Source organism: Mirounga angustirostris, unplaced genomic scaffold (assembly GCF_029215605.1).
Source record: "Mirounga angustirostris isolate CCGP_5_RB_7025 unplaced genomic scaffold, mMirAng1.0.hap1 SCAF_7, whole genome shotgun sequence".
NCBI classification, from domain to species: domain Eukaryota; kingdom Metazoa; phylum Chordata; class Mammalia; order Carnivora; family Phocidae; genus Mirounga; species Mirounga angustirostris.
The window spans coordinates 27,804,101-27,828,335 of record NW_026991715.1 but is presented as its reverse complement, the minus strand read 5'-3'; the positions used below and the strand labels follow the sequence as shown (position 1 = coordinate 27,828,335).

The 24,235-nt window shown below is 49.1% G+C and overlaps 1 protein-coding gene across 1 annotated transcript in view; it reads left to right on the top strand.

Moving 5' to 3' along the window:
- FSTL4 (follistatin like 4) overlaps window positions 1-24,235 on the top strand; it is a 382,903-nt gene that overhangs the window by 337,288 nt on the left and 21,380 nt on the right. The window contains exons 7-10 of the mRNA XM_045892606.1: window positions 4,420-4,540; window positions 18,888-19,049; window positions 19,441-19,575; window positions 20,570-20,596. Coding sequence (XP_045748562.1) covers window positions 4,420-4,540; window positions 18,888-19,049; window positions 19,441-19,575; window positions 20,570-20,596 — 445 coding nt within the window. The remainder of the gene's footprint in view (window positions 1-4,419; window positions 4,541-18,887; window positions 19,050-19,440; window positions 19,576-20,569; window positions 20,597-24,235) is intronic.

The window sequence follows — 24,235 nt, the reverse complement described above, 5'->3', positions numbered from 1 at the left end:
CTGCCTGGAGCCTTCTCTTTGGCCAATGCCCGCATGCCCTGGCCTGAGGAATGCAGCGTGGAGAAGGAGACAGGGTGGGGAAGCGGGGGCACCCGCTTGCGCACCCACCACTGCTTGCGAGCAGTTCTCTGCCTTCCTGCCAGTCACCTCATTTTGATGCCCCATCACTGGCAATGTTCAGGTGGGTGGGAAGGCAGGAGGTGGGTGCCTCTGTTGTCAAATCCAAAAGAACCAGAACACAGTCCCTGCGGAAAGCCTAGCTCGGCATCTCGTGCGATCCATTCACTGAGTATCTACTGAGGGCCCACTGTGCCAGGCCCTGGGGATGCAGGAGAGCTCACGTCCTAGTCGGGGGCAGACAGATACAAACGGTATGCTAAGTGGTAGTAAGTGACAGGTGGGGTGGGGGTTATAGACAGGGCGGGCAGATAACATTTGAGCAGACTTGAAAGAGGGGATGCAAGCCAGACTGACAGCCTGGAGGAGGGGGCAGGATGCCTGGCATGTAGGCAACAGTCAGGGGCTGCAGCACTGGAGTGGAATGAGCAAGGGAGAGTGGAGGAGGTGGGGATGGCAGGTCATCCCTGCAGACCCTCTAGGGCTGTGACTCGGGGTGAGGGGGTAGGGTCCGGCTGCGGTGTAGAGGAAGAGCAGAGGGGCAAAGGTGGAGGTCCCCGCTGTCCCCCAGATGAGAAGATGGTGTTTTGGCCCACTGGTCACAGGGGAGGGACTAAGAGAAGGTCAGACTCCGAATACATGGTAAAGGAGAGCTCTGCTTTCTCACCCTGTGAGGACTGGGCTTTGTTCCGTTTTCTGGCTTGGGTTTTTTTCCTGAGGATTACACACGGCCTGAGGGGTGTGTGGTCCCCGTGACCACATCACCAAGGGGGCAGCAACAGGAGGGGGCGCCAGAACCCGAGCCCGGTTGAGGCCGTCCATCCAGGAGGATGGGCTGTGGGCATGAAGGCTCAGGGAGGCGGACGAGGGAAAGTGCCGGGGGCCCCCAGCGCCAGACCCCCTGCGAGCAGCTCTGGGATTGCCCTTTGGGATGGAGTCCCCCCTGGAACCAAGCAGGTGAGGCATTGAGGGGTCCCCGCGGTGGGAGCTGCACCCAGCTGCCCTGCCCTATTTTCAAGCTGCCACCTCGCCATGGAGCCTCCAAGCAAAATATATTTTCCTCCAGACTTAGGTTTTGACACACAAACGGCTTAGACCAGAAATCTGTCAGCCCAGAATTGACTAACCATTAACTTTTCATAAGCAACTCAGGTATGAACCTTTATGACTCTGTTATGACACAGGACCAATCAGCTATCTGGTGTTTTATTTTTATTATCGAAGCTTCCACAGAGTGACAGGAATGGGGCTTTTCTAAGCAGAGCAATGCTTCAGAGAAAACTCACTGGGCCCTAGCCGCCCTCTGCAATATTTTACTCCATTGGGAGTGCTGGTGTGTATTTTTTTCCTGATCATGAAAGCGGGCTGCATGCATCCACGATCCACCTTCCCCCCTGTGCCCTCCCCCAAGCTTCTCTCTGAGCCCGCACTCCCTCACCAAGCTAATTAGCCAAAAATCGTCCTTACGGGACTCAAGATGGTGGCAGTGAGGCCCTCTGGAGTGTGAGCGAGGCAGAGGGTCACATGTCAGGGAGCTGCTCTGTGGCTGCCTTGGATAACCCTTGTGACACAGTGACTGCTGGCCTTCCTTCCCACCTGCCACCAGAGTGCTTCTGTGGAAAGGGGCACAGGGAACGGCAAGAGGGATGGTTTGGTGTTGGCTCCAGGGGGTCAAGAGGAGTTTTGCATGTCCTGTTAAGAATAACAGGGAAACTTGGGTGCCTGGGTGGCTCAGTCGGTTAAGCGTCTGCCTTCGGTTCAGGTCATGATGCCAGGGTCCTGGGATCGAGCCCCCTGCTTAGCGGGGAGTCTGCTTCTCCTTCTGCTTCTGCCCCTCCCCCGACTTGTGCATGCTCTCTCTTGTGCTCACTCTGCTCTCTCTCTCAAATAAATAACATCTTTTTAAAAATAATAATAATAATAGGAGCAAGGTTGTCGAGGCTGTTCTTACAGAACCCCTGGCATCCGCCCCTCCCGGCTACCTTTTATGTCCCTTCTCTTGCTTTTTGTTTGCCTTCATTTTCCTCAGAGTTCTGTTTCCCTTCTTGGGTTAGCCAGGTCTCAGCAAGGCACCTAGAATTATTTTGGGACAAAGTGGATCTGAATCAGTGGTAGGCCATCTATCCCTGCAGGCCAAACCTGTCCCACCACCTATTTTTTTTTTAAATAAAATTTCACTGGGGGCGCCTGGGTGGCTCAGTGGGTTAAGCGTCTGACTCCTGATTTTGGCTCAGGTCGTGATCTCAGAGTCGTGAGATCGAGCCCCGCCTCCAGCTCTGCGCTCAGCGCGGAGTCCGCTTGGGTTTCTCTCTCCCTCTCCCTCTGCCCTCCTCCCGGCCCCATTCAGTCGCTCGCTCTCTCTAATTAACAAATCTTAAAAATAAATAAATAAAATTTCTTTGGAACTTAGTGATGCTCATTAATTTATGTATTGTTACATTATCTTGGTGCTACAAGGCAGAATTAAATAGTTCACAGAAACCCTATGGCCCACAAAGCCAAAAATATTTGCTATCTGTCCCTTTAAGAAAAACTTTCTTGTTTTTATTTTAATTCCAGTTAACATACAGTGTTATATTAGTTTCAGGTGTACAATATAGTAAGTCAACACTTTCTCACACCACCCAGTGCTCATCAAGTACACTCCTTAATCCCCATGGCCTATTTCACCCATCCCCCCCACCACCCTCCCGTCTGGTAGCCATCAGTTTGTTCTCTAGAGTTGAGTTCTTGGTTTGCCTCTCTCTTATTTTTTTTCTTTGCTTTTTCATTTTGTTTCTTAAATTCCACCTATGAGTGAAATCATATAGTATTTCTTTCTCTGACCAACTTATTTCACTTAGCATAATACTCTCTACCTCCATCCATGTTGTTGCAAATGGGAAGATTTCATTCTTTTTGATGGCTGAGTAATATTCCCTGGTATATGTACCACATCTTTATCCATTCATCAATCAGTGGATACTTGGGCCGCTTCCATATCTTGGCTATAGTAAATAATGCTGCAATAAACAGGGGTGCGTGTATCCCTTTGAATTAGTGTTGTTGTGTTCTTTGGGTAAATACCCAGCAGTGTGATTGCTTGATCCCCATCACCTGTTTCACTCACCCCCGCCCCCCCCCCCCCCGTAACCATCAGTTTGCTCTATAGAGTTAAGAGTCTGTTTCTTGGTTTGCCTTTCTCTTTTTTTTCCCTGTTAATTTGTTTTGTTTCTTAAATTCCACACACGAATGATAATAATATGCTATTGGTCTTGCTCGGACTTATTTCACTTAGCATTATACTCTCTAGCTCTGTCCATAGTGTTGCAAGCAAATGGCAAATTTCATTCTTTCTGATGGCTGGATATTCCTATATATATATGGGAATATACATACACAGTATCCAATATTATATATATGTATATATATATACACCACATCTTCTTTATCCATGCATCTATTGATGGACACTTGGGCTGTTTCCATAGTTTGGCTATTATAGATAATGCTGCTATAAACATTGGGGTGCATGCACCCCTTTTGATTAGTATTTTTGTATTCTTTGGGTAAAAACCTAGTAGTGCGATTGCTGGATCATAGGGTAGCTCTAGTTTTAACTTTTTGAGGACGCTCCATACTGTTTTCCACAGTGGCTGCATCAGTTTGCATTCCCACCAACAGTGCAAGAGGGGTCCTTTTTCTCCACATCCTCACCAACACCTGTTGTTTCTTGAGTTGTTGATTTTAGCCATTCTGACAGGTGTGAGGTGATAGCTCATTGTGGCTTTGATTTGTATTTCCCTGATAAGTGATGATGAGCTTCTTTTCATGTGTCTGTTAGCCATCTGTGTATCTTCTTTGGAGAAATGTCTGTTCATGTCTTCTGCCCACTTTTAATTGGATTATTTGTTTTTTGGGTGTTGAGTTTTATAAGAAAAACTTGCCAGCCCTAAACAAGGCCACCCTGCAGAGCTGCTCAGCAGGTGGACAAGAGCCCCAAGCAGGATGAGGATTAGTAAGAGGGGCAGGTGAGCCCAGTTCTTAGAAAGCGAGAGGAATGAGCGGGAAGGTGTTCCAGGCCGTCCTCCCAGGGAGGGCGATTCAGGCCTTAAGTGGATGTACAAGGTTCAGGTTCCAACAACATGGAAGATAGATGCAGTTCCTGCGGCCTAGGCCGGCCCGGCCCTGTGGGCAGCTCTGGCCAAGCAAAGGGGCTCAGCTGTAGTGTTTCTGTTTTCCGGGAAAAGCGGGAGACCGGGCTCTCCTTCCCAGCCTCCTCATCGGAGAGGCCAACCTCATTGTCTTCCTCGCCCTGTGCAGGACTTTGGAGAGGACAACTCCCTCTACATCACCAAGGTGACCACCGTCCACATGGGCAACTACACGTGCCACGCCTCCGGCCATGAGGAGCTCTTCCAGACCCACGTCCTGCAGGTGAATGGTTAGTAAATGGCTCCATGCATGTCGTCCCCTCGAAGCGCTCCCAAAATGCTGCTCACGGCAACCCTCCCTGCTCCTGTATTCTCCCTTAAAGATGTGTCCGAGCCCAAGATAGCCTCGTAAGTAAGTTTACTCTCTCCCAAGGAAAGGGGAGCAGTGGAGAAAGGGCGAAGTCGGCCGACCAGTTTGGTTTCACCGGGAAGCCTCCTCTGATGAGGTGTGGTGGTGCCAGGGGGTGAGTCGCTCAGGCTAGTCACGCTGGGCCGCCGAGCCTCCCGCAGACCCCGTAGAACGTGCCCTGCCCTCCCATGGCAAAGGCCAGTGGCGCTGCTCTAGGATCCCCGAGTAGCAGACGCTGTCTAATACACACCACTGTCCTTCCAGTGACATGCACACATATCACTTGTCCACCGGAAGGCACTCCTTCCTCCAACGGGGGCTGGGTCCCATCTCCCCACCGGAGAGGCTCACCAAGCTTGGGCCCGGCTAAGACAGAACCTGAGCAAGCTCGGGAGGTTTTCATTGCTTCTCACGGGCCCGTGTTGCCGGGACTCCTGGACACTGGGAATGTGAAACCCCTCCTGAGGACAACGCCAACAACTAAAACAGCCAGGGTTTTCTGAGCACAGAGAGGGTGAATCACTGGCCAATCCCTGTGCTAACACATCACCTAGACTTTCCCGGTCAGTATGTTCTTACCCACGTTATGAGCCCGGCCTGGCCACTCCAGCCATCAGAACAAACAAGGCATCACGGCGTCTTGGCAGATCAGCACCCCACAGAAGTTAGATGTGTCCAGCCAGGCCTAGCTGGGCATCACTCCTAGCACTGAGCAGGGTGTTCATGTGTCAGTGTGGAAACTTCTAGTCAGCCCTAGATCTTTCACACCAGCTGGTGCTCAGGGCTTCTGCTCTGAGATAAAGTGAGCAAGGTGTTAAGAATGATTACATAATGAGGCTCAATTTCACTTAACTCTGGAACCAGGGTAACAAGCCATTTAAGGACAACGGGGTGGTGCGCTCAGCTGGCGTCTACATTTACCCTACAGGATGTTTGAGGGATTTTTATAGCCATACCTGCCTAACCCATATCTTAGTATTTCCCTTGACCGGGGACATACTTAATTGTTTGGGGTTTTGTAGCTGTGCTTGCTGGCTTGAATCCAGGCCTCTGATGAAGTCACGGGATTTCTCCAGAAATAACCCAGGTGTTCTGGTTACAACAGCCCCTGGGGGAGTTAACCCAGACTGGATTCCAAGGTCAGTCCTAAGTGCAGCCAGCAGGTGGTGTCTAGGCCTCTCCCTCAGGGGCTGCTGCTCGGGGAGCAGAGCATGAGCTCTGTAGTGGCAGGAAGTGGGTTTTTCCACCTAAAACTGGCAAGTGGTGTCCAGCATGGGACAATGTGGGGGACTGTTCGGTTGGGAAACAGCTCCCCACGGTTTGCCCCAGGTCCGTCGGGTCCTTAGATGAACCTAGAGAAGGGAAATGAGCCCGTATTCACAGACTCTTCATTCTGCCCTTTGCATCCTGCCCCCACTTCCCAAGAATGGGGGGCACAGGGAGATAGCTTGAGCCTTGTCCCCTTTATTTCCTCCAAACAACTCCCCTGAGGAGGGGAAGGGAGCCACCTGCCGAGGAACCGTAGTACCTCTCAGGTGAGCGTCTGTACTCGCCCCGGCCCTCTAGAAGAAACTCTGGGGTCTCAGAGGCCTTCATACGCTAAGTGGCAAGTCCGTGGTTCGAGGGGCGCCCTCTGCCCCGTGTTCCCCCAGAATTCTGCGACTGAGGTTATGATGGGGATGAGCCAGGGTGTCACTCCCAGAGCTCAATCCAAGAGCAAGGCCCAAACCCAGGAGCACCATGAGGGGTCGCTGGGCTGCAAGGAGAGAACAGGCCCCTCCCGCCAGGTGGGAAGTGGGCTGTAAAACTGGCATTGGAGAGCCCCGTTCACACCCTCCCCAGCCACCTCCCACCCCCACCCGTGGCCCCCGCCATTACCTAGTCTCCACTGGAGAGGGTGCTTTTGGCCCAGGGGAGTCTACACACAGCAAAACCTCCCGCTGAGAACCAAAAGAGGCCATTTGAAATCCATTTCCTAACTGCTAACAGATTTAAGGCCTCTCTTCTAGCAGAAGCACTATCAGCAGTCAGACAGAGCATGCTGGGACCTCTGTACTTCGTGATCAGTTTCCTATGTCATTAAATTGGCCCCTGGTGCTTGGCTCCCATGACAGCCAGGCGAGGCCACTTGGGTGGCCCTAGCTCCAGTAGCCCATGAGGTTCCTGAGCTGGGCTGGGCTGACTCCCAGGCACTTGGGGGTGATGTGTAGGTCCACTAACCAGCTCCTTCATGGGAGCGCAGCATGCTAACGTAGGCCCAGAGTTGCCTCCCAATGACATAAGTCCACTGCCTGTTGACCTGGGAATAAGATGCAAGGCTCTCTGAGTATTCCAGAAGTTAAGCTTACTTTGTCGGACAGAATGGGGAAAATGTCCTATCTGTATGGGAAGATGCTGAAAATAGAATGATATGAAAGAGACAATTAGGATAGCATCTATGGAATACATACTGTGTGCCATCCCTGTTTGACAGATGAGATCACCAGGGATCGGAGAGATTCAGTGATCTCAGGATCCCAGGACCCAGCCCTGCAGTTAGTAACTGCAAAGCAGATCTTGACTCCAAAGCCCAGACTCCTAACACCTGGCCTGCCCTACCTGTCCTTACCAAGGCATCGTGTTACTGCTATTGGTGAATCCGGATGTCGGATGCGAGTGTGGTCAGTCAGCAGCTGTGTTGGGCTGCTGTGGGCTCTATAGAGGACAGGTCCCAGGAGGGCCGGGGTGCTGTGGAAGGCTCACGGTGGCAGTAGGCGCGGGGAGCTTTGCAGGCTGCAGCCTGGTGTCAGAGGCTCTCAGGCGGAGCTGCTGGGATGGCCGAGAAGGCCCTGCTGGTGCTCCGGACAAAAGGAACGCTGCCTGGCTGAGGAGTCCCCAGAGGAAGGGCGAGAGAAAGCAGCAGCAGATTCATCTGGGGGACTTGTTCCCTTTTGCCATTCATGCCAAGCATGACTGAACACCATGAAAGATGTCCCTGAGCTGCCTGGGTAGTATCCGGTGCGGTGGCCCAGCAGTGTGTTGGGGGTCTGGTTTGGTCCCCACTTGGCCTGGCAGATGGCCTGTGGCTTACTGAGCTGAGGCACCCAGTCAGGGAGTGATGTTCTGTGTCTGTTCCTCCCCATAGCTTCTCCTCAACCAGAGGGAAGAGGGCAAGGGATGAGGACGGGCAGAAGGAGGGCCCTGCCCAATTGCCTGCTTCTCAGAAGGCTCCAAGCAAACAGCATGTGCCGAGGAGCTTACGTGCAGCCTGTGGGCCCAAGACCCCGAGATCCCACTCTGGGGAGCAGGAGCTGGGTGGGACTTCTCCACTCTAGGCCCAGTGCAGACCCCAGCTAGCAACACCTGTCCCACAGAATCTAAGACATGAAGCCTGAGCCAGAGACACCTGGGTTCCAGGGCTTGTACTGGTGTTTCCTTGACGTACAAGGAAGGCAAGTAAACTCACCTGTAAAGTGGGAATAACAGTAGTACCTCCTGCCTTACAGGCCTGATGAGATCTGATAGGTCTACAATGCTTGGAAAATGCCTGACGCAGATAGAGTTCACAGTTCAGGGTGGGACGGATACAGGAGAGATTTTTGGTTGTCTCAAGCCCCATGTTACTGTAGTTGGTGGACACAGATGCTCTGAGCTGGTGGCCCCTCGGAGAGCATGCAACCCATTATACAGATGAGGAAATCAAGACCCAGAGAAACTGGCCAAGCCAGGAATAAAATACTTCTTCCTGGAGCTGCCCCCACTGCCTGGTGGCATGGGCCAGACACCATATACAGGCAGGACGCCCATCTTCTGGGGCTTCTCCATCCCCAACCCTGCCTTGACCGGGTTGGCTAAAGGGAGCCCTTCTAGGCAACCACTTCTCTCAAATTATTAGTATAACTTCCTCACAGACCAGGCCTCCCAGAGATGAGGCCCAAAGGCTGACATGATTTATAACTTCATGCAAACCTCCCGCACTGTCCTCCTAGGAAAGAGCAAGAACTTCAGACATAAATGATTAATCCATTAAAATAAAAACACCCTCCACCTCCCCACAGTTCAGACAAGTAACGATTCATTCCCAAAACACAATAATCATCTCCCAAATCTGTTGATGACTCCAGCTTGGTCCTTTTGTGAATGCACCTCTTACTTAGGACATATTTATGCTGCCTTTCACCTTGGAAATGATCCATGTTTCCCAAAGAAAACAGGCCTTTGTGTTACATATTCAAATGTTTTCACTGGAGGGTTTTGCAAATTTAAAAGAAAATGAATGTGTTTACCCAGAATATATTAATTTCAAATGATTTTTAGTGTGTGAATTAATACAAAAGGAGAGGGGAGATGCGGGCCAAAGGAAAACAGGTGGGTCTTTGTTGCCAGCAGGAAGCTCTGTCTGCACCCCACCCCCTCAGTCTCTCACAGTGAGAATGCACGGCTTTTCCTGACTGGACCCCATCCCATTGGGGACCCGGGCTACTGGGGTCTTTGACACCTCCATGCCCCCCGTTCTTCTTGGGCTCGCCTGTCCCCCCAGGAAGCTACATCCAGATCTCTGGCTCTGGTAGGAGTGACAGCTTCTGCCCAAAGTGAGCAGGTGTTCCCTCTGAGCCTGGGGCCTGGTCCACACCCACTGCAGGATGGAGGGATGTGTCATCACGCATGAGGAGGATAGTTCGGTTCTCAGGCCAATGAGTGAGCTCCCACCCCACTGATGGGATGATGCTTTTGTTTGGCTTTTTTTAAGCATCCTTGTGTCCATTTTCCAGGTAGCAAGTGGTCAGGTCAGGGCACGATGGGCTTCTAGGTGGAGCTCCTTGGCTCCTCGAGGTTGCCTTCCATGTCACAGGCTCCCTTTGTCCAGGGCATGGAGCCAGGAACACCCGGGGGGCTAGGACTGGGTGCAGGGTCCCTTCGATTGCTGCTGGCCTGGCAGGGACCCTGTAGTCTCCTCCACGCCAGTCTCTCAGGACAGATAGGATGGGAGGCCTGAGCCACTGGTTCACAGCGGGGCGGAGGCAGCTGCCTGGCCCCATGAGCCCATAGTCCATATTCACGGACACATACATGCAGGCTCGTTGCTGCGATCTGGGTCCTGCCACCTGCCAGGCTCGTGTCTTGGCCCCCACCTGTCCCCAAATACTCCAGCCAATGAATTTGCACTGATGGTTCCCTAGGCTGAGAATTCTCTCCCCTCCTTTGCTGCCCACGTCATCCGTCAGGTGTCCCTGCAACCCACACTCAACAGACAGGTACTGAGTTCCTCCTGCGGACCGCTCCCGGGCCATGCGCTGGAAACACAGCAGTGAGCAGACCAAAACCTCTGTCCTCTCGGAGCAAGCCTAATGGTGATAAGTACTGAGGAGGAAAATTCAAAAACGGACCAGGAAAGTCAGATAAAAGGTAGCAAGTGAAGGTCTTACCGAAAAGTTGACATTTATTTCAACTTGGTGGGAGAGTCACCAGTCCTCCAGAAGGATCTTGGCCTGAGCATCCAGAGGAGAGAGTGGCCATTTTTTGAGACAAGAGGAGGGTGGGGGAGCAGGTTCGGGGAAGAAATCTCCGAAGCTCATGCAGACATGGTAAATGCCAGGTGTTGTGCAGCCAATTGGGCTTCCGAGTGTGACGTTGAAGGGACAGGTTGGACCGAGGAGGAGTGGTCAGCTGTGCCCAGTGCTGCAGACAGCTCAGGGGGATGGGGTCAGAGAACCGGGCATTGGGTCAGGTGTGATGTGGGGCAGTTGCTGGAGAAGAGCCATTTCCATGGGGTGGGGGGGAAACATCTGCTTGGAACTGACTCAGGAGGCAATAGGGGAGAGAAATTAGAGCCCCCAAATATGGGCAACTCTTCAGGGTGCTTCCATGGAGAAAAATGGGGCAGCACTGGGGAGACAGTTTGAGGGAAAGAGAGACTTGGGGTTTTTTCCCAAGATGGAAATTAAAAGCTTTCTATGGGCTAATGAGAATGCTCATTAGGAAGGGGAAAGGGGCGCAGGAGTAGGAGGGAGGTGCTGGGCATGTCCTAGAGAAGGTGGGAGGGGATGGGACCTGGGAATGAGGCTGGGGGTGACAGAAGATTCAGAACCAGAGGCGGGAAGAAGGGTCTGGCAATGGTGGTGAGAACCAAGGAGGACACCTGCCCCACCTCCCAGCCCACTCCAGAAGGAGGTGAGGGAGAGAGCCACAGGCCCTGAAGAGGCTGGAGCAATGTCACCAGGTTTCCCTCTGGGCGAGAAGGTGAAGAAACGTTCATATAAGAGTTTGAGGATACAGGACATTTCGCTCATAGCTGAACATGAGTTCCAGAAGATGACAACCGAAGGGTTGGGGGATGAGGGATGCCCCAGAGGCACAGACCTCTTGCGAAGACTGATGTGACCCTGAATCGAGGGCACGGGGAAAAGTGTTCTGACGATCCCCATTGTGGAGTCGGAGTAAGAGTGGGAAGAGTGGGAAGAGGGGTCCATGGCAGATGGAGCGTGCAGAGGCCTGAGGCCCCCTCTGTAGTCCTGCAGATGGAGGGATGGAGGTCAGAGGAGGAGCAGTCTCAGCCCCCAGGATGACAGTGGCTCATGGAGACCTCACAGCCAGCAGAGAGTGCCTCTCACTAGAGCACCCCTGCTAGGGGAAGTGTCTTTGCCCAGGAGACAGTCCTATATTTTTAAGTGAATGACTCACTGCACACCCTTGACTTTCAGTCCAGTTTCATTTCGTTCTAGAATAGGGCCATGCATTTCAGTTCAAAGTTAGCCCTGAATTGGTCTTTGAGAGCTTCCTAGTCAGAACTGACTCCAGCTCTCACCCAGAAGCTGATAGGTAGGAGCAGATCCTCCAGCCCCATCCCAGACCTCCGGGATCAGACTCTCTGGGGTGGGCACCAGTGTTGTTTTAAAAAGCCCCCTGGGGTTTGCAGATACTCCAGTTTGAAAACTTCATGGGTCCACAGATTCTATCAAAGGTTGGGGCTGAGGCAAAGGACAGTCTTCAAGGCTGGTGCTGACCACTGGCCATCTCACTGAAGAGGCCAGTCCACAAACCACCAGTTGAGACTCCCCAGTTTGATAGACAGAGCTACCATCAGTAAAGGGACAAGCCCCATGGGCGTAAGGTAGCTCAGTGTTTCTCTTGTGAGGTGGACAGTGGATCTTGCTCTCTTCTGGCAAATCTTCCCCCACCCCTGTCGCCATGCGCCAAAAGCTCCCCTCTGGTAATGCTCATCACACTTGAAGTTCATTGTTGAGCCACCTTGCCCCTGGACAGCAAGCTCTGTGGGGATAAGGGCTGGTCCACTCGTATTCCCTGTTCTGTCCATAACGCCTGGCACTTGGAAGGTATTTAATAGATGCTGGCTGCACATAGGAATTGACAGAGCTTTGTAAAACCAGTCCAGACCATTAGTGTGGTGCCTGACTCAGAGTGGGGGGATTCCTTCAGCCCATCCCTGCTTGGCAGCATTTGCTATTGTCATACTTTGTAATATCTGGTAGGAAAAAATGCCCATCATCACCCTTGCCTTTCAAAATTTCCTCAGCTGTTCTGGCACATTTTTTTCTTCTGGGTAAGTTTTAGAATTGTTTTGTCAAGACCCTACCAACTGATATTCATTGCAATTAGATTAAATGTATGTTTTACCTTGGGGTATCTCATTTCTTTTTTTTTTTTAAGATTTTATTTTTTTATTTGTGAGAGAGAGAGAGAGCATCAGAGTGGGGAGGGTCAGAGGGAGAAGCAGACTCCCCGCCGAGCAGGGAGCCCGATGGCGGACTCGATCCCAGGACTCCAGGATCATGACCTGAGCCAAAGGCAGACGCTTGACTGACTGAGCCACCCAGGCACCCTGGGGTATCTCATTTCTTAACCAGAGTTAATCTTCCACTCCCAGACGTATCTCTCCAATTAGTCAAGGCTTTTTTTTTTCCTGTCTTCTGTGAGGTTTTAGAGTTTTTTCATTTAGGTCCCCAGTGATTTCTGTCCGATCACTGCCAGTAAGTAAATAAGCTATTAGTTTTGTACGTTTTGGTGCTCGCCCCCTTTCTGCACTCACCTATTAAACCTTCCTACTTTGAGTTTCATTATCTGGAGCATATCCAGGTAAAATATCATTTTTCTCCATCCTTTTAATACTTCTCATTTCTTGCCTTCAATTGACGATCACTCCCTGCATTGTGTCGAGAGTCTGATATTGCCTTCTTTCCTTTTTACTTTTTTTCCCTAACTTAATGTTTCACCATTCTGAAGAGAATGGTGCTATTTCTTCTTTTTATGGAGCTATTCTTCATTGTAGGAAATATTCTGTTCCTATTTTATTGAGGTTTTTTTCTCTAAGAAATTGATTCTGAATTTTTTTCAAAAGCCCTTTCAGTGTCTAGCAAGAGAATCAAGTGATTTTTCTTTTTTGACTGCTTTTGATTTTGGAGGTGATTAATTACAGATTTCCTGATAGTTAGGCATTGAAACGTATTACGCTTGGTCACGGTGTGTTCTTTGAATACCAGGCTAGCCTTGATTTACTAACATGTCGCTTGGGATTTTGGTATCTCTAGTCTTAAGTGAGTTAGGTCTGTAGTCTTTTTTGTGCTCTCTTTGACAGGTTGTGGTGCCCAGGTTACACAATTTGCAACATCTTCTCTGTGGTATTGCAACATGATATAACGTGTGACATCTTCTCTGTCCCGCGCTCTAGGAATTATCCATTCCTTAAATGTACAAAATAGCCTGCCTATGAAACTACTCAGGGTGACTTTGGGTTAGTAGCACTTTTTTTAACAGTTTTATTGAGGTGTGATTGATTTACGAGAAAAACCACACAGGGGCGCCTGGGTGGCTCAGTCGTTAAGCATCTGCCTTCGGCTCAGGTCATGATCCCAGGGTCCTGGGATCGAGCCCCACATCGGGTTCTGCTCCACGGGAAGCCTGCTTCTCCCTCTCCCACTCCCCCTGCTTCTGTTCCTTCTCTCGCTGTGTCTCTCTCTCTGTCAAATAAATAAAATCTAAAAAAAAAACAAAACCTCACATCCTTAGTGCATGCAGTTTGTATACTGGGTCTCATATACACGGGACATACCCCTGTTACCATCACCACAGTCCAGGTAATACACATATCCATCACCTCCAGAAGTTTCCTTTGGTCCCTTTGTTTGTTTATTTTTTGTTGTTTGTGGTAAAAACATGTCACATGAGATCTCCCCTCTTAATAGATTTTTAAATGTACAGTACAGTATTGTTGACTAGGCCTCATGCTACGCAGACGATCTCTAGGACTCACTCATCTCGCATAACTACTTCAAGTAAAGTAGCACTTAAAATTTTTTTAAATATTCTCTTCTTTATTAATTCTTCTCCATACTTTTAAGTTTCCTTTTCTTTTCTTGTTGACGTGTAATCAACATACAGTATCCTATTAGTTTCAGGTGTACATCATAGTAATTCAGTATTTTTATACATTATGAAATGATGCTGATGATAAATCTAGTTACCATCTGTCACCAGGCACGGTTGTTATAATATTATTGATTATATCCCCTACACTATATATTATATCCCTTTGACTTACTTATTTTATAACTGGAAGTTTCTACCTCTTCATCCCCTTCACCTGTTCTGCCCACTCCACAACCCCTCCACCCTCTGGTAACCAGCAGTGTTTTTCCTGGATCTATGAGTCTGTTTCTGCTTTGTTTTGTTTATTTGTTTTGTTTTTTATATTCCATGTATAAGTGAAATCATATGGTGTCTTTTCTGTCGGATTTCACTCTTATTTTACTTAGCATAATACCCTTTAAGTCCTATGATGATGTCACAAATGATAATATTTCGTTCTTTTGTATGGCTGAGTAATATTCTCTGTGTGTGTGTGTGAGAGAGAGAGAGAGAGAGAGAGAGAGAGATCTTTATCCATTCCTGTATGGATGGACACTTAGATTGCTTCCATATGTTGGCTATTGAAACTAATGCTGTAGTGAACATCAGTGTGCATTTATCTCTTCAGATTGGGGTTTTTGTTTTCTTCAGATAAATACCCAGAAGTGAAATTGCTGGATCATACAGTAACTTTCAACTTTTTGACGAACCTCCACACTGTTCTTCATAGTGGCTGCATCGATATATATTCATACCAACAGTGCACAAGGGTCCTCTTTCCTCCACATTCTCACCAACCCTTGTTATTGTCTTTTTGGTACTAGCCAATCTGACAGGTGTGAAGTGATCTCACTGTGGTTCTGATTTGCCTTTCCCTGATGATGAGGGATGATGAGCATCTTTTCATATCCCTGTTGGATCTCTATGTTGTCTTTGTAAAAATGTCTATTCAAGTCCTCTGCCCATTTTTTAATTGGATTATTTGTGCATTTTTTATGTTAGGTTGTGTGGGTGCTTTAAACTTATTTTGGATACTACTTAGCAGATAAAGGATTTGCAAATACCTTCTTCCATTCAGTAGGTTGCCTTTTCATTTGTTCATTTCCTTTGCTGTGCAAAAGCTTTGTAGTTTGGGCACCTGGGTGGCTCAGTCAGTTGAGAGTCTGCCTTCAGCTTGGGTCATGATCCCAGGATCCCGGGATCAAGTCCCGCATTGGGCTCCCTGCTGAGCGGGGAGTCTGCTCCTCCCTGTCTCTCTGCCTCCCCCAGCTTGTGCTCTCTCTCCCTCACTCTCTCAAATAAAACAATAAAATCTTTAAAAAAAAAAAAAAAAAGCTTTCTAGTTTGATGTAGCCCCATTTGTTTATTTTAGCTTTTGTTGCCCTTGTCTGAAGAGATGGGTCCAAAAACAGATTGCTAAGCCTGATGTCAGAGAGCTTACCACCTATGTTTTCTCCTAGGAGTTTTTTGGTTTTAGGTCTTATATTCAAGTCTTTAATCCACTTTTAACTTATTTTTGTATATGGTGTAAGAGAGTGGTCCAGTTTGGGTTTTTTGCACGTAGCTGTCCAGTTTTCCCAACACTATTTATTGAAGAGACCATCTTTTCTCCCATTGTATACTCATGCTTTCTTTGTCATAGATATATTACCCATTATATACGTGGGGTTTTTTCTGGGCTCTCTGTTCTATTCCATTGATCTGTGTCTTTTTTGTGCCAGTACCAGACTATTTTGATTACTATAATTTTATAGTATAGTTCGAAATCAGGGAGTGTGGAACCTTCAGTTTCCTTCTTCTTTTGCAAGATGGCTTTGTCTGTTTGGGTCTTTTGTGGTCCATACAGATTTTAGGATTCTTTGTTCTAATTCTGTGAAAAATGCCTTTGGCATTTTAATGGGGATTGCAGTGAATCTATAGATTGCTTACCGTAGTATAGACATTTTAACAATATTAATTCTCCCAGTCCATGAGCACAGAATATCTTTGTATTTATTTGTATCTCCTTCAGTTTCTTTTATCAAATTCTTAGAGTTTTCAGAGTACAAGTCTCTCACCTCCTTGGTCAAGTTTATTCCTAGGTATTTTATTCTTTTTTGATGCAATCATACATGGGATTATTTTCTTAATTTCTCTTTCTGATAGCTTGTTATTAGTGTATGGAAATGCAACCAATTTCTGTTTGTTGATTTTGTATCCTTTGAGTTTACTGCAAGCGTTTATCAGTTCTAGTAGTTTCTTGGTGCGGTCTAGAGTTTTCCATATATAGTATCATGACATCTGCAAATAGTGACAGTTTTACTTCTTTCTTTTCAATTTGGCTGCGTTCTATTTCTTTTTCTTGCCCAATTGCTGTGGCTAGAACTTCCAGTACTATGTTGCATAAAAGTGGCAAGAGTGGGCGTCCTTGTCTTATTACTGATCTTAGAGGAAAAGCTCTCAGTTTTTCACCATTGAGTATGATTTTTGCTATGGGTTTGTCATAGATGGTCTTTACCATGTTGTGGTACATTCCCTCTAGACCCACTTTGTTGAGAGTTTTTATCATTAAGATTTCCTTTTAAGTGGGGTGCCTGGGTGGCTCAGTCATTAAGCATCTGCCTTCGGTTCAGGTCATGATCCCAGGGTCCTGGGATTGAGCCCCACATCGGGCTCCCTGCTCAGTGGGGAAGCCTGCTTCTCCCTCTCCCACTCCCCTGCTTGTGTTCCCTCTCTCACTGTCTCTCTCTCTGTCAAATAAATAAGTAAAATTAAAAAAAAAAAAAGATTTCCTTTTAAGTGATCCATTTCATTGGGATTTTCATATTTATTCCCTATAATTGAATACAGTATTTTCATAATTTTTAATTCCCTGTTCTTTCTCTATTTTTTTATTGATCAAACTTGCTAGAGATTTGTCTATCTTATTGATATATGTAAACAACCAGCCTTAGATTTATCCGTCATTTCCATTCTTTTTTGACTAATCGATTCATTCACTTCTGCTTCTCTCTCTATTGATTCTTCCCTCACCTTCTTTAGATCTACTTTATGTGTGCTAGGCAGGTTTGTATAAATAAATGGTGATCTAGCAAGAGCCCAAGTTTATTAACTTCCAGGTCATGACCACCCACGTTGTAGAACTCTGGATGTTCTACCACCTTCTCCAACTCCCCGCCAGTCCAGTGCTCCTCAACCCCCCAGTTCTAGCTCTGTGCTCTTGAATTACACCCTCCTGACCAAAACTCTACTATCTATTCAACTTGAACCCTGTTCCTCCCTCTTCCAAATTCACAGTGTAGGGAAGTTGTCTATATAGGTTATTATTCCTTTCCTCTTTGAACCAAATGGAGTCAGAGAAGGGAGATTCGCTTCCCTGTTCTAAGCAGCCCTCTAGATATGCCTTAGCTAGAGCCCCATTTACTTCCTCCATCCCAGTGGCCTGATCTGCAACAAGACTCTTCTGTCACACCTTGGAACTCTTCTCCAAAACTGCCAACAGAGAAACTGGGAAATGACTCACATTGTGTTATTGTTGGGTCTCTGTGTGGTTTGTCACACGGTGCCTCTGAGTTTCTGTTACAGAAACAGCTCTGGGATATTTTCAAGGTGGGTTCATGCCCTTTGCTGATTGTCCATTTGGCTTTCTCCTCAGCCCCCCAGCTTTGCCCCGTAGGTGAACCAGAGGAAAGATTTGAAACTCAGACTGAGTTAATCAGACTACTAGCAGCCTCCTAAGGAGTTTTGAGAGGAGTTGCACAGTCCATTTCTCACAACGAGGCAATGGATTTTTCCTTTTGTCCTCAACCTTCCCAAGAACAGATCACTAGAAATCTTGCTCACATTCCGGGATTAACAGTATTACCTCCTTCTACATAAGCATCAATGTGTTCTATCTCTGCTCCCAAGAAAAACCTCTCTCCTAAAGTACGGGGACACTTTCTTTTATCAGACAATAGGAGCTTCCAGATACCTTTGGGGAAATGTAGTGGCCTGCTTCAGGAGGAATCCATCTTCCACCTTCCCAAAAGGTGTGTGTTGAGTAATATCCAGGTGTCTTTACATCAGCCAATTGGAAGCCGTTTTGGAAGTATGTAGAGTAAAATATATGGATAGGTAAGATCCCTCAATTCCACTGAAAATGATAATTATTTTATTTCCTGGGCAGAGCTAGGGGTAAGAGGAAAGATCCTCCAGACAATCTTCACTTCCTCCAGGAACCTCCCCCCACAGACAGCCCACTTAAGAAAGGCCAGAGATCTGTGGTGAGTGCAGACACCTTGCCCACCCGTGTTCTTCTGATGAGTGGGAGGACACATCCTCAGCCCTGAACTTGACTACCAGGGCTCATGGCTGAGCCAAGGAGGGCACACTTGCCTCTCACCCATGGTGGGGGTGAGAAGTGGAGAAATAACAGTGATCCACTGGAAAATCAATGGACTTCCCCAGAGTGCTGATGTAATTAGTAGCCCTGCCATCAGTGACCATAAGTGCTTTGTGAAGCACCTCCTGCAAAAAATTAAGCCCTTGTCCAGTGGCTTTCCGATAACAGAAATAATACATCTGAATTTTATTCATTCAGAAATAAATGTGCAGTGGCTCTTGCTCTTCACGTGTAGCAACTGAACGGCATTCAATATCTGGATGTCTTTCTGATCAGATTTAGAATAATGGTGAAAGCCATGAATTACAGGGCACAAAGCCTGACATGTTTATTGCTTACAATTCATTTTATAGCCCTTTCTTTGAGGGCTTGAGCTGCTGAACAGGGGCTGATTGTGAGCTAGTAACAAAGAGAACTCCAGAGTCATGTCTTGGTTCACCCCTCTGGAACAGGTGTCAAGGCCAGAGCATGGGCCCGAGGCCAGGTGAGGGCCCTCTCTGACCAGTACCAACTTCATCCGCAGTGCCACCAGTCATCCGCGTGTATCCAGAGACCCAGGCACAGGAGCCCGGCATGGCAGCCAGTCTGAGATGCCACGCAGAGGGCATTCCTATGCCCAGAATCACTTGGCTGAAAAATGGCATGGATGTCTCCACCCAGATGTCAAAACAGCTTTCCCTATTAGGTAAGAACCGCCCTCGGTACCTCTCTGCTCTTTCCATCAAGTTCAAGCTGACACTTCCCCCAGCAATGGAAATGAGAGACATGATTTGTTTCTAAGTCAGATGTGTCGGGAGTGAACAAACGTCTCCCCAAATTCTCCTGCTATCTGGGCTCACATAGGTTGGCAGGCTTTTTGAGCGCAATGATGATCACCTGTCAATCAGATCCCAGGTCAGCATCAGTTTAGTTCAGCTGTTCGAGCTCTTTCTGGGCATGTATCATGGATGTTGGCTGCCCTCAGCCCTGCTAAGGGCTTGTGTTTGTAATGTCACCACTCTGAATAGAAGGGAGACAGGAGGGAGGAGGGGGGGTCCCAGCTGAGCAGGCCATCCTGAGCACTGTCCTTCCTCCAGCCAATGGGAGCGAACTCCACATCGGCAATGTTCGGTATGAAGACACAGGGGCGTATACCTGCATCGCCAAAAACGAAGTGGGCGTGGATGAGGATATCTCCTCACTTTTCATCGAAGACTCGGCTAGAAAGACCCGTGAGTCCGCTCTTGCCTCTGTGGTCCTCGTTGTGCTGATTGGGGGATGTTGGGTGCAAGGGGACCAACTGACCAAGGCCACACCCATCATCCATAGAATATGGGTAAACTCCCATATTCTATGCTCAAAGCTGGGAACAGAGGGTGCCCAGAGGTGAGCAGACCTTCCCTGGCAACCTCGACAACACACAGAGAAGGTCCCTGGACAGCAGAGTGCCCAGGACCACAAGGAAGCTTGCATATCCTAGCCCCACTTCTGCCTCCTCCTTGCTGTATAGACTGGAACCTCTGCCCCTCACCCACAAAATTCCTCCTACTTTCCACCCACCAGTCAGTGTTGCAGATTCCATATATGATAGACTAGATATCAGTTCATGATCTATATCACGTGCTGCCATCCCACCATGGCCCAGGAAGTGGCCCGGCCACAAATGCACACATAACCTTGACTCCAGGGATTATAGCCCACCTGGTGGCCAAGTGTGCCTTCCCTGGTAGCCACCGCTCCCCAAATGGCATGATTCTGTGGACACGGGTGATAGATAGGATCTCTTGCCCTTATTCAAAGACTCCAAGCTGAGTCTTCATCATCAAAGGAGATCATTAGAAGTGTTTCAGATGGTCTTCCTAGGAGAATCCTAGCTGAAAATCAGTATGGCTTCTGGAAGTAATCAGGAGCTCTAGGAGAGCGGTTGCTTGCTCCTTGTCAACCATGGCAATGGAGGATCCCATTAGTTTCCGTGATCCTGGGGACCTGATTTCAAAGACTGTTTATAAATTGAAAGGGTCCCGAGACCTGGAAACATGTGTCCACATCCAGAGTCCCGTCAGAGCGCTGCTGCTGGGGCAGTGAGTGGGGCAGACTCCACACACGATGGATTAGGTAGCCATTAGTCCCTGAAAGGAATCACTATGGTAAAGTTGTTGACATTGCTCTGTTCTCTTTTCCTTCCCTCAATCACGTTCCCGCGCTCCTGATTCTCGGACGCTGTAGTTGCAAACATTCTGTGGCGAGAGGAAGGTACCAAGCTCACTTCGTCTGTGTTGTGCTTGTGATCGCCTGTGTTCATGCCTCCATCGTGGGGCCATATCTCCATGGGCCACCATCAGCTTGTCCAGACACCACGCAGTCCCAAGTGGGGCCCACCTGCCAGATCGGATGGGAGCGGGGAGGTCAACGTCAAACTCAAGCGTCACACGCTGAGAAGCAGATTTAAAACCTACTAGTGTCTTTAATGGACACCAGTCCAATAGAACTTAAAAATGGGAAGTTGCCGTCTAAAGCTGTTTGAAATTGTCACTGAAGCAGATTACTTGGCAGGGGTTCCTAGTTGGATGAGGCCTTCAGCTTTTTTCCAGAAGCTGATATTGGTGTTGGGGTTTAGTGTATACTTTGAGGAAGTGCCAAAGAGAAAAGCCACCATGATTTCTGTAAATGTATATTTACATGTATATTTTTAAATGAATAGACTTTTTTTTTTAAGATTTTATTTATTTATTTAAGAGAGAGAGACAAAGCAAGAGAAGGAACACAAGCAGGGGGAGTGAGAGAGGGAGAAGCAGGCTTCCCACTGAGCAAGGAGCTAGATGAGGGGCTCGATCCCAGGACCCTGGAATCATGACCTGAGCCAAAGGCAGACACTTAACAACTGAGCCACCCAGGCGCCCCTGAATAGACTTTTTTAAATTTGTATTTATCAAACCATCTTTAGATATTAGGTTGGGCCCTAAAAAAAAATGGCCATTCTTAAACATAAAAATGGTTGAATAATGACAATTTCATGTGGTTCAAAAAATAGCAGGCCCATGTGGGAACTGGGTTATAGAGCCTGAGTCACTGCTTGGGGTGCATGTGCCTTGTGGACCCCCGCCCAGGGCAGCCTCTCCACCAGAGCAGAGTTCACATCACCTGGAGATAACTTATTCTCCAGGTTAGTGGATGGGGGTGTCAGGGAGGAGTATGAGAAGGAGCGGAATGCACCCTGTGATTTCAGGGTTAAGCACAAAATCTACCTCTTTAAAAGCTGGCCTGGGGGGCACCTGGGTGGCTCAGTCGATTAAGCGTCTGCCTTCAGCTCAGGTCGTGATCCTGGGGTCCTGGGATCGAGTCCTGCATCAGACTCCTTGTTCAGTGGGGAGCCTGCTTCTCCCTCTGTCTGCTGCTCCCCCTGCTTGTGCTCGCTCTCTGACAAATAAATTTTAAAATCTTAAAAAATCTTAAAAAAAAAAAACAAATAAATGAAAGCCGGCCTAGTTCCTGTCTCATTTTTTCCTCATGAACATCTCATGGCATTTCCTAGAGCCTAGCATATGCATGCCTGCGCGGACTCAGAGCAATTTCCCGAGCGTCAGGCACTGCTGCTCACAGTCCGTCTCCGCAAAACGAAAGCAGAGCCTGAGAAATGGTAGGCTTTAGGGTTCCTTGGAAGGACAGGTTGTAGCAATGGCCGCTCATCACGGACAGCTGTCCCTCGGTGGTGCGTGACCCAGCTCCTAGGCCACGGTGCACGCAGAGCGCTTTCCCTCTGTGTCCTTGAGAGGTGGTAATTTTCTAAAGTGAGTTTACTACCAAGAGGCTCAAGTTTCAAAAGTGGAGCCCAGCAAAGAATGAAGCCGTAGAGGCCCCACCTTGAGGCCAACTTAAGACCCCCAGCCGCTTTCGGGCCCCGGGCTGGCAGGTGCTGCCCTCAGTGTGGACAATGCAGCGGCAAACAAATCCCACCCTGCCCAGATGGCCGGCTGCCTGTACCCTTCGCAGCTGGAACCCAGGGCTGGGGGTTAGGAAACACCGGAGTGTAACCCAACAGGCCAGCAGGCCAGCAGGGAATCGTCCCCTCTCAACAAGAGAAATGAGACGATCGGGGCGCACCACAGCAAAGAAAGCTCCTTCGTGCCCCCTTAGGAGAAGCTACACTCAAACAGAACCTTCCAGGGGCCGGATCATGAGGCTGGCTCTCCTGCGAAGTCAGTAGTTTGTCGAGGCCCGCGTTCTGTTGCTGACGATGAGCAAGGCTGTGCTTCGCCTGCCATGTGGCCGCAGCCGCAACCCCACGTGGGGTCCCCCGAGCTTTCAGTCTTGCCTTGGTCCTTGCAGCTGTCGATTTCCCAAGAGGCCCCTGGAGGCCGAGGGACCCCAGGGACAGGGACTTTGACTCATAGGTCTGAGCAAAAGAAGTTTGCCAGGTGAGAGTGGACAGAGAGAAGGCCCCACGGGGGCAAGATAAATGGGGACAGAAGCTGGGGTGCCCTGGGTGCCGAGACAGGGCCCTCGTGGGTGGCCCCTTCGTGCAGCTCTGGGGACAGGCTGCCCAGCCCCCCAGGGTTCCCCACTGGGACCTGTGCAGGGTTCTCCCAGGCACTGCTGGCTTCTCAGAGGCTGGGGTCCAGTTGTGCCCAATGGCAGAGCCCTCCTGCCCAGAGCCCCTCTCAGCACAGAACCAGCAGCAGCTAAGACTGTGTCATGGAGTCAGGGATCTTGGCCCACACTGGGAACCCCGGGCACTGGGGCTTCCTGGTCAGTAAGGGCCCAAGGCCTAGAAAATTGCCTGCAGTCATTGGAAGCAGGTGGAATGTTGGTTCCTATTTCGTGTTACATTGTTTTCTAACACTAAAAACTTACCCAGATAGTCGGTGAAGTCACTAGCTGGGTTTCTGAGCATGCTAGGAAAGAGTGTGTTTTTCATGTATTTAATTTTCTTAGCATTTATGGAAATCTGTTGACTATCCTACCTTCACAAGAAAAGAAGTGAGGGAGAAAGGGAGAACTCAAACCTTCCCTATATTTGTGCCCTATTTACCTTTTATGTTGAGGCACGGTGATGCAGAAGAGCCCGGAGTAGGGGTTCAGGGTCCAGCCCCAGGTCTGACATAAATCCAAGTAGCCGCTAGCAAGCCTCTTCCCTTCCTTGGACCTCAGTTTTTTTGTGTTTATAATAAGGAGGCAGTACTAGCTCCTCCCACGGCCCTTTCTCTGCTAGTCTGAGATTTCTGCCCGCCGACCACGCCGGCCGCGCCGGGGCGGTGGTGGGAGCGGGCCTGACCAGGCTGTGGGTCCGTTGCCTGACCTGGGGCTGCCACAGAGAAATTGGTGAGGCAGAGGTGGGAGCAGGCTGTCTTGAAGGGGGGGGGGGTCTGCTGGCATAGACAGGCCATGAAATCGGCACAAAGGAGTACCAGCCACAGCTTTGTCAGGACCCTAAGTTCCAGGGAGTAGTGCTGTATATAAATGTGGCTTTTTAAAAAAAGAGCTAGCCTTTGCCTTTCTGGCATGATCTGATCCATCTGATTTGACTAGTTGACAAAAACGACCAAGGGAGACTCTTGCAGAACAGGGAAGACCAAATGTAGGTCAGAGCCAAGGCTAGCATTCATTTGAAACCTTGTGTCGGTGGCCCGCCCGGGGGCGCCCTAGGGCAGAAGCGCGTGTCCGGGAGGATAGCCTTGGGATCGCAGAGCCCTCGTCTGCTGTAGTGGTTCACAGCCCTCTGGCACTTTCTCCCCATGCTGCCCACACGCCACCTGCTCATCTCACGTCACCTTGACCGGTACCTGCACCCACGCAGCCAAACCGCAGGTGTCGAGTATGCCCCGTGTGGCACGTGACCCTACTTGGGAGCTAGCCGCTGGGGACAGTGGAGCATAACCATGGCCATGTTTGCTC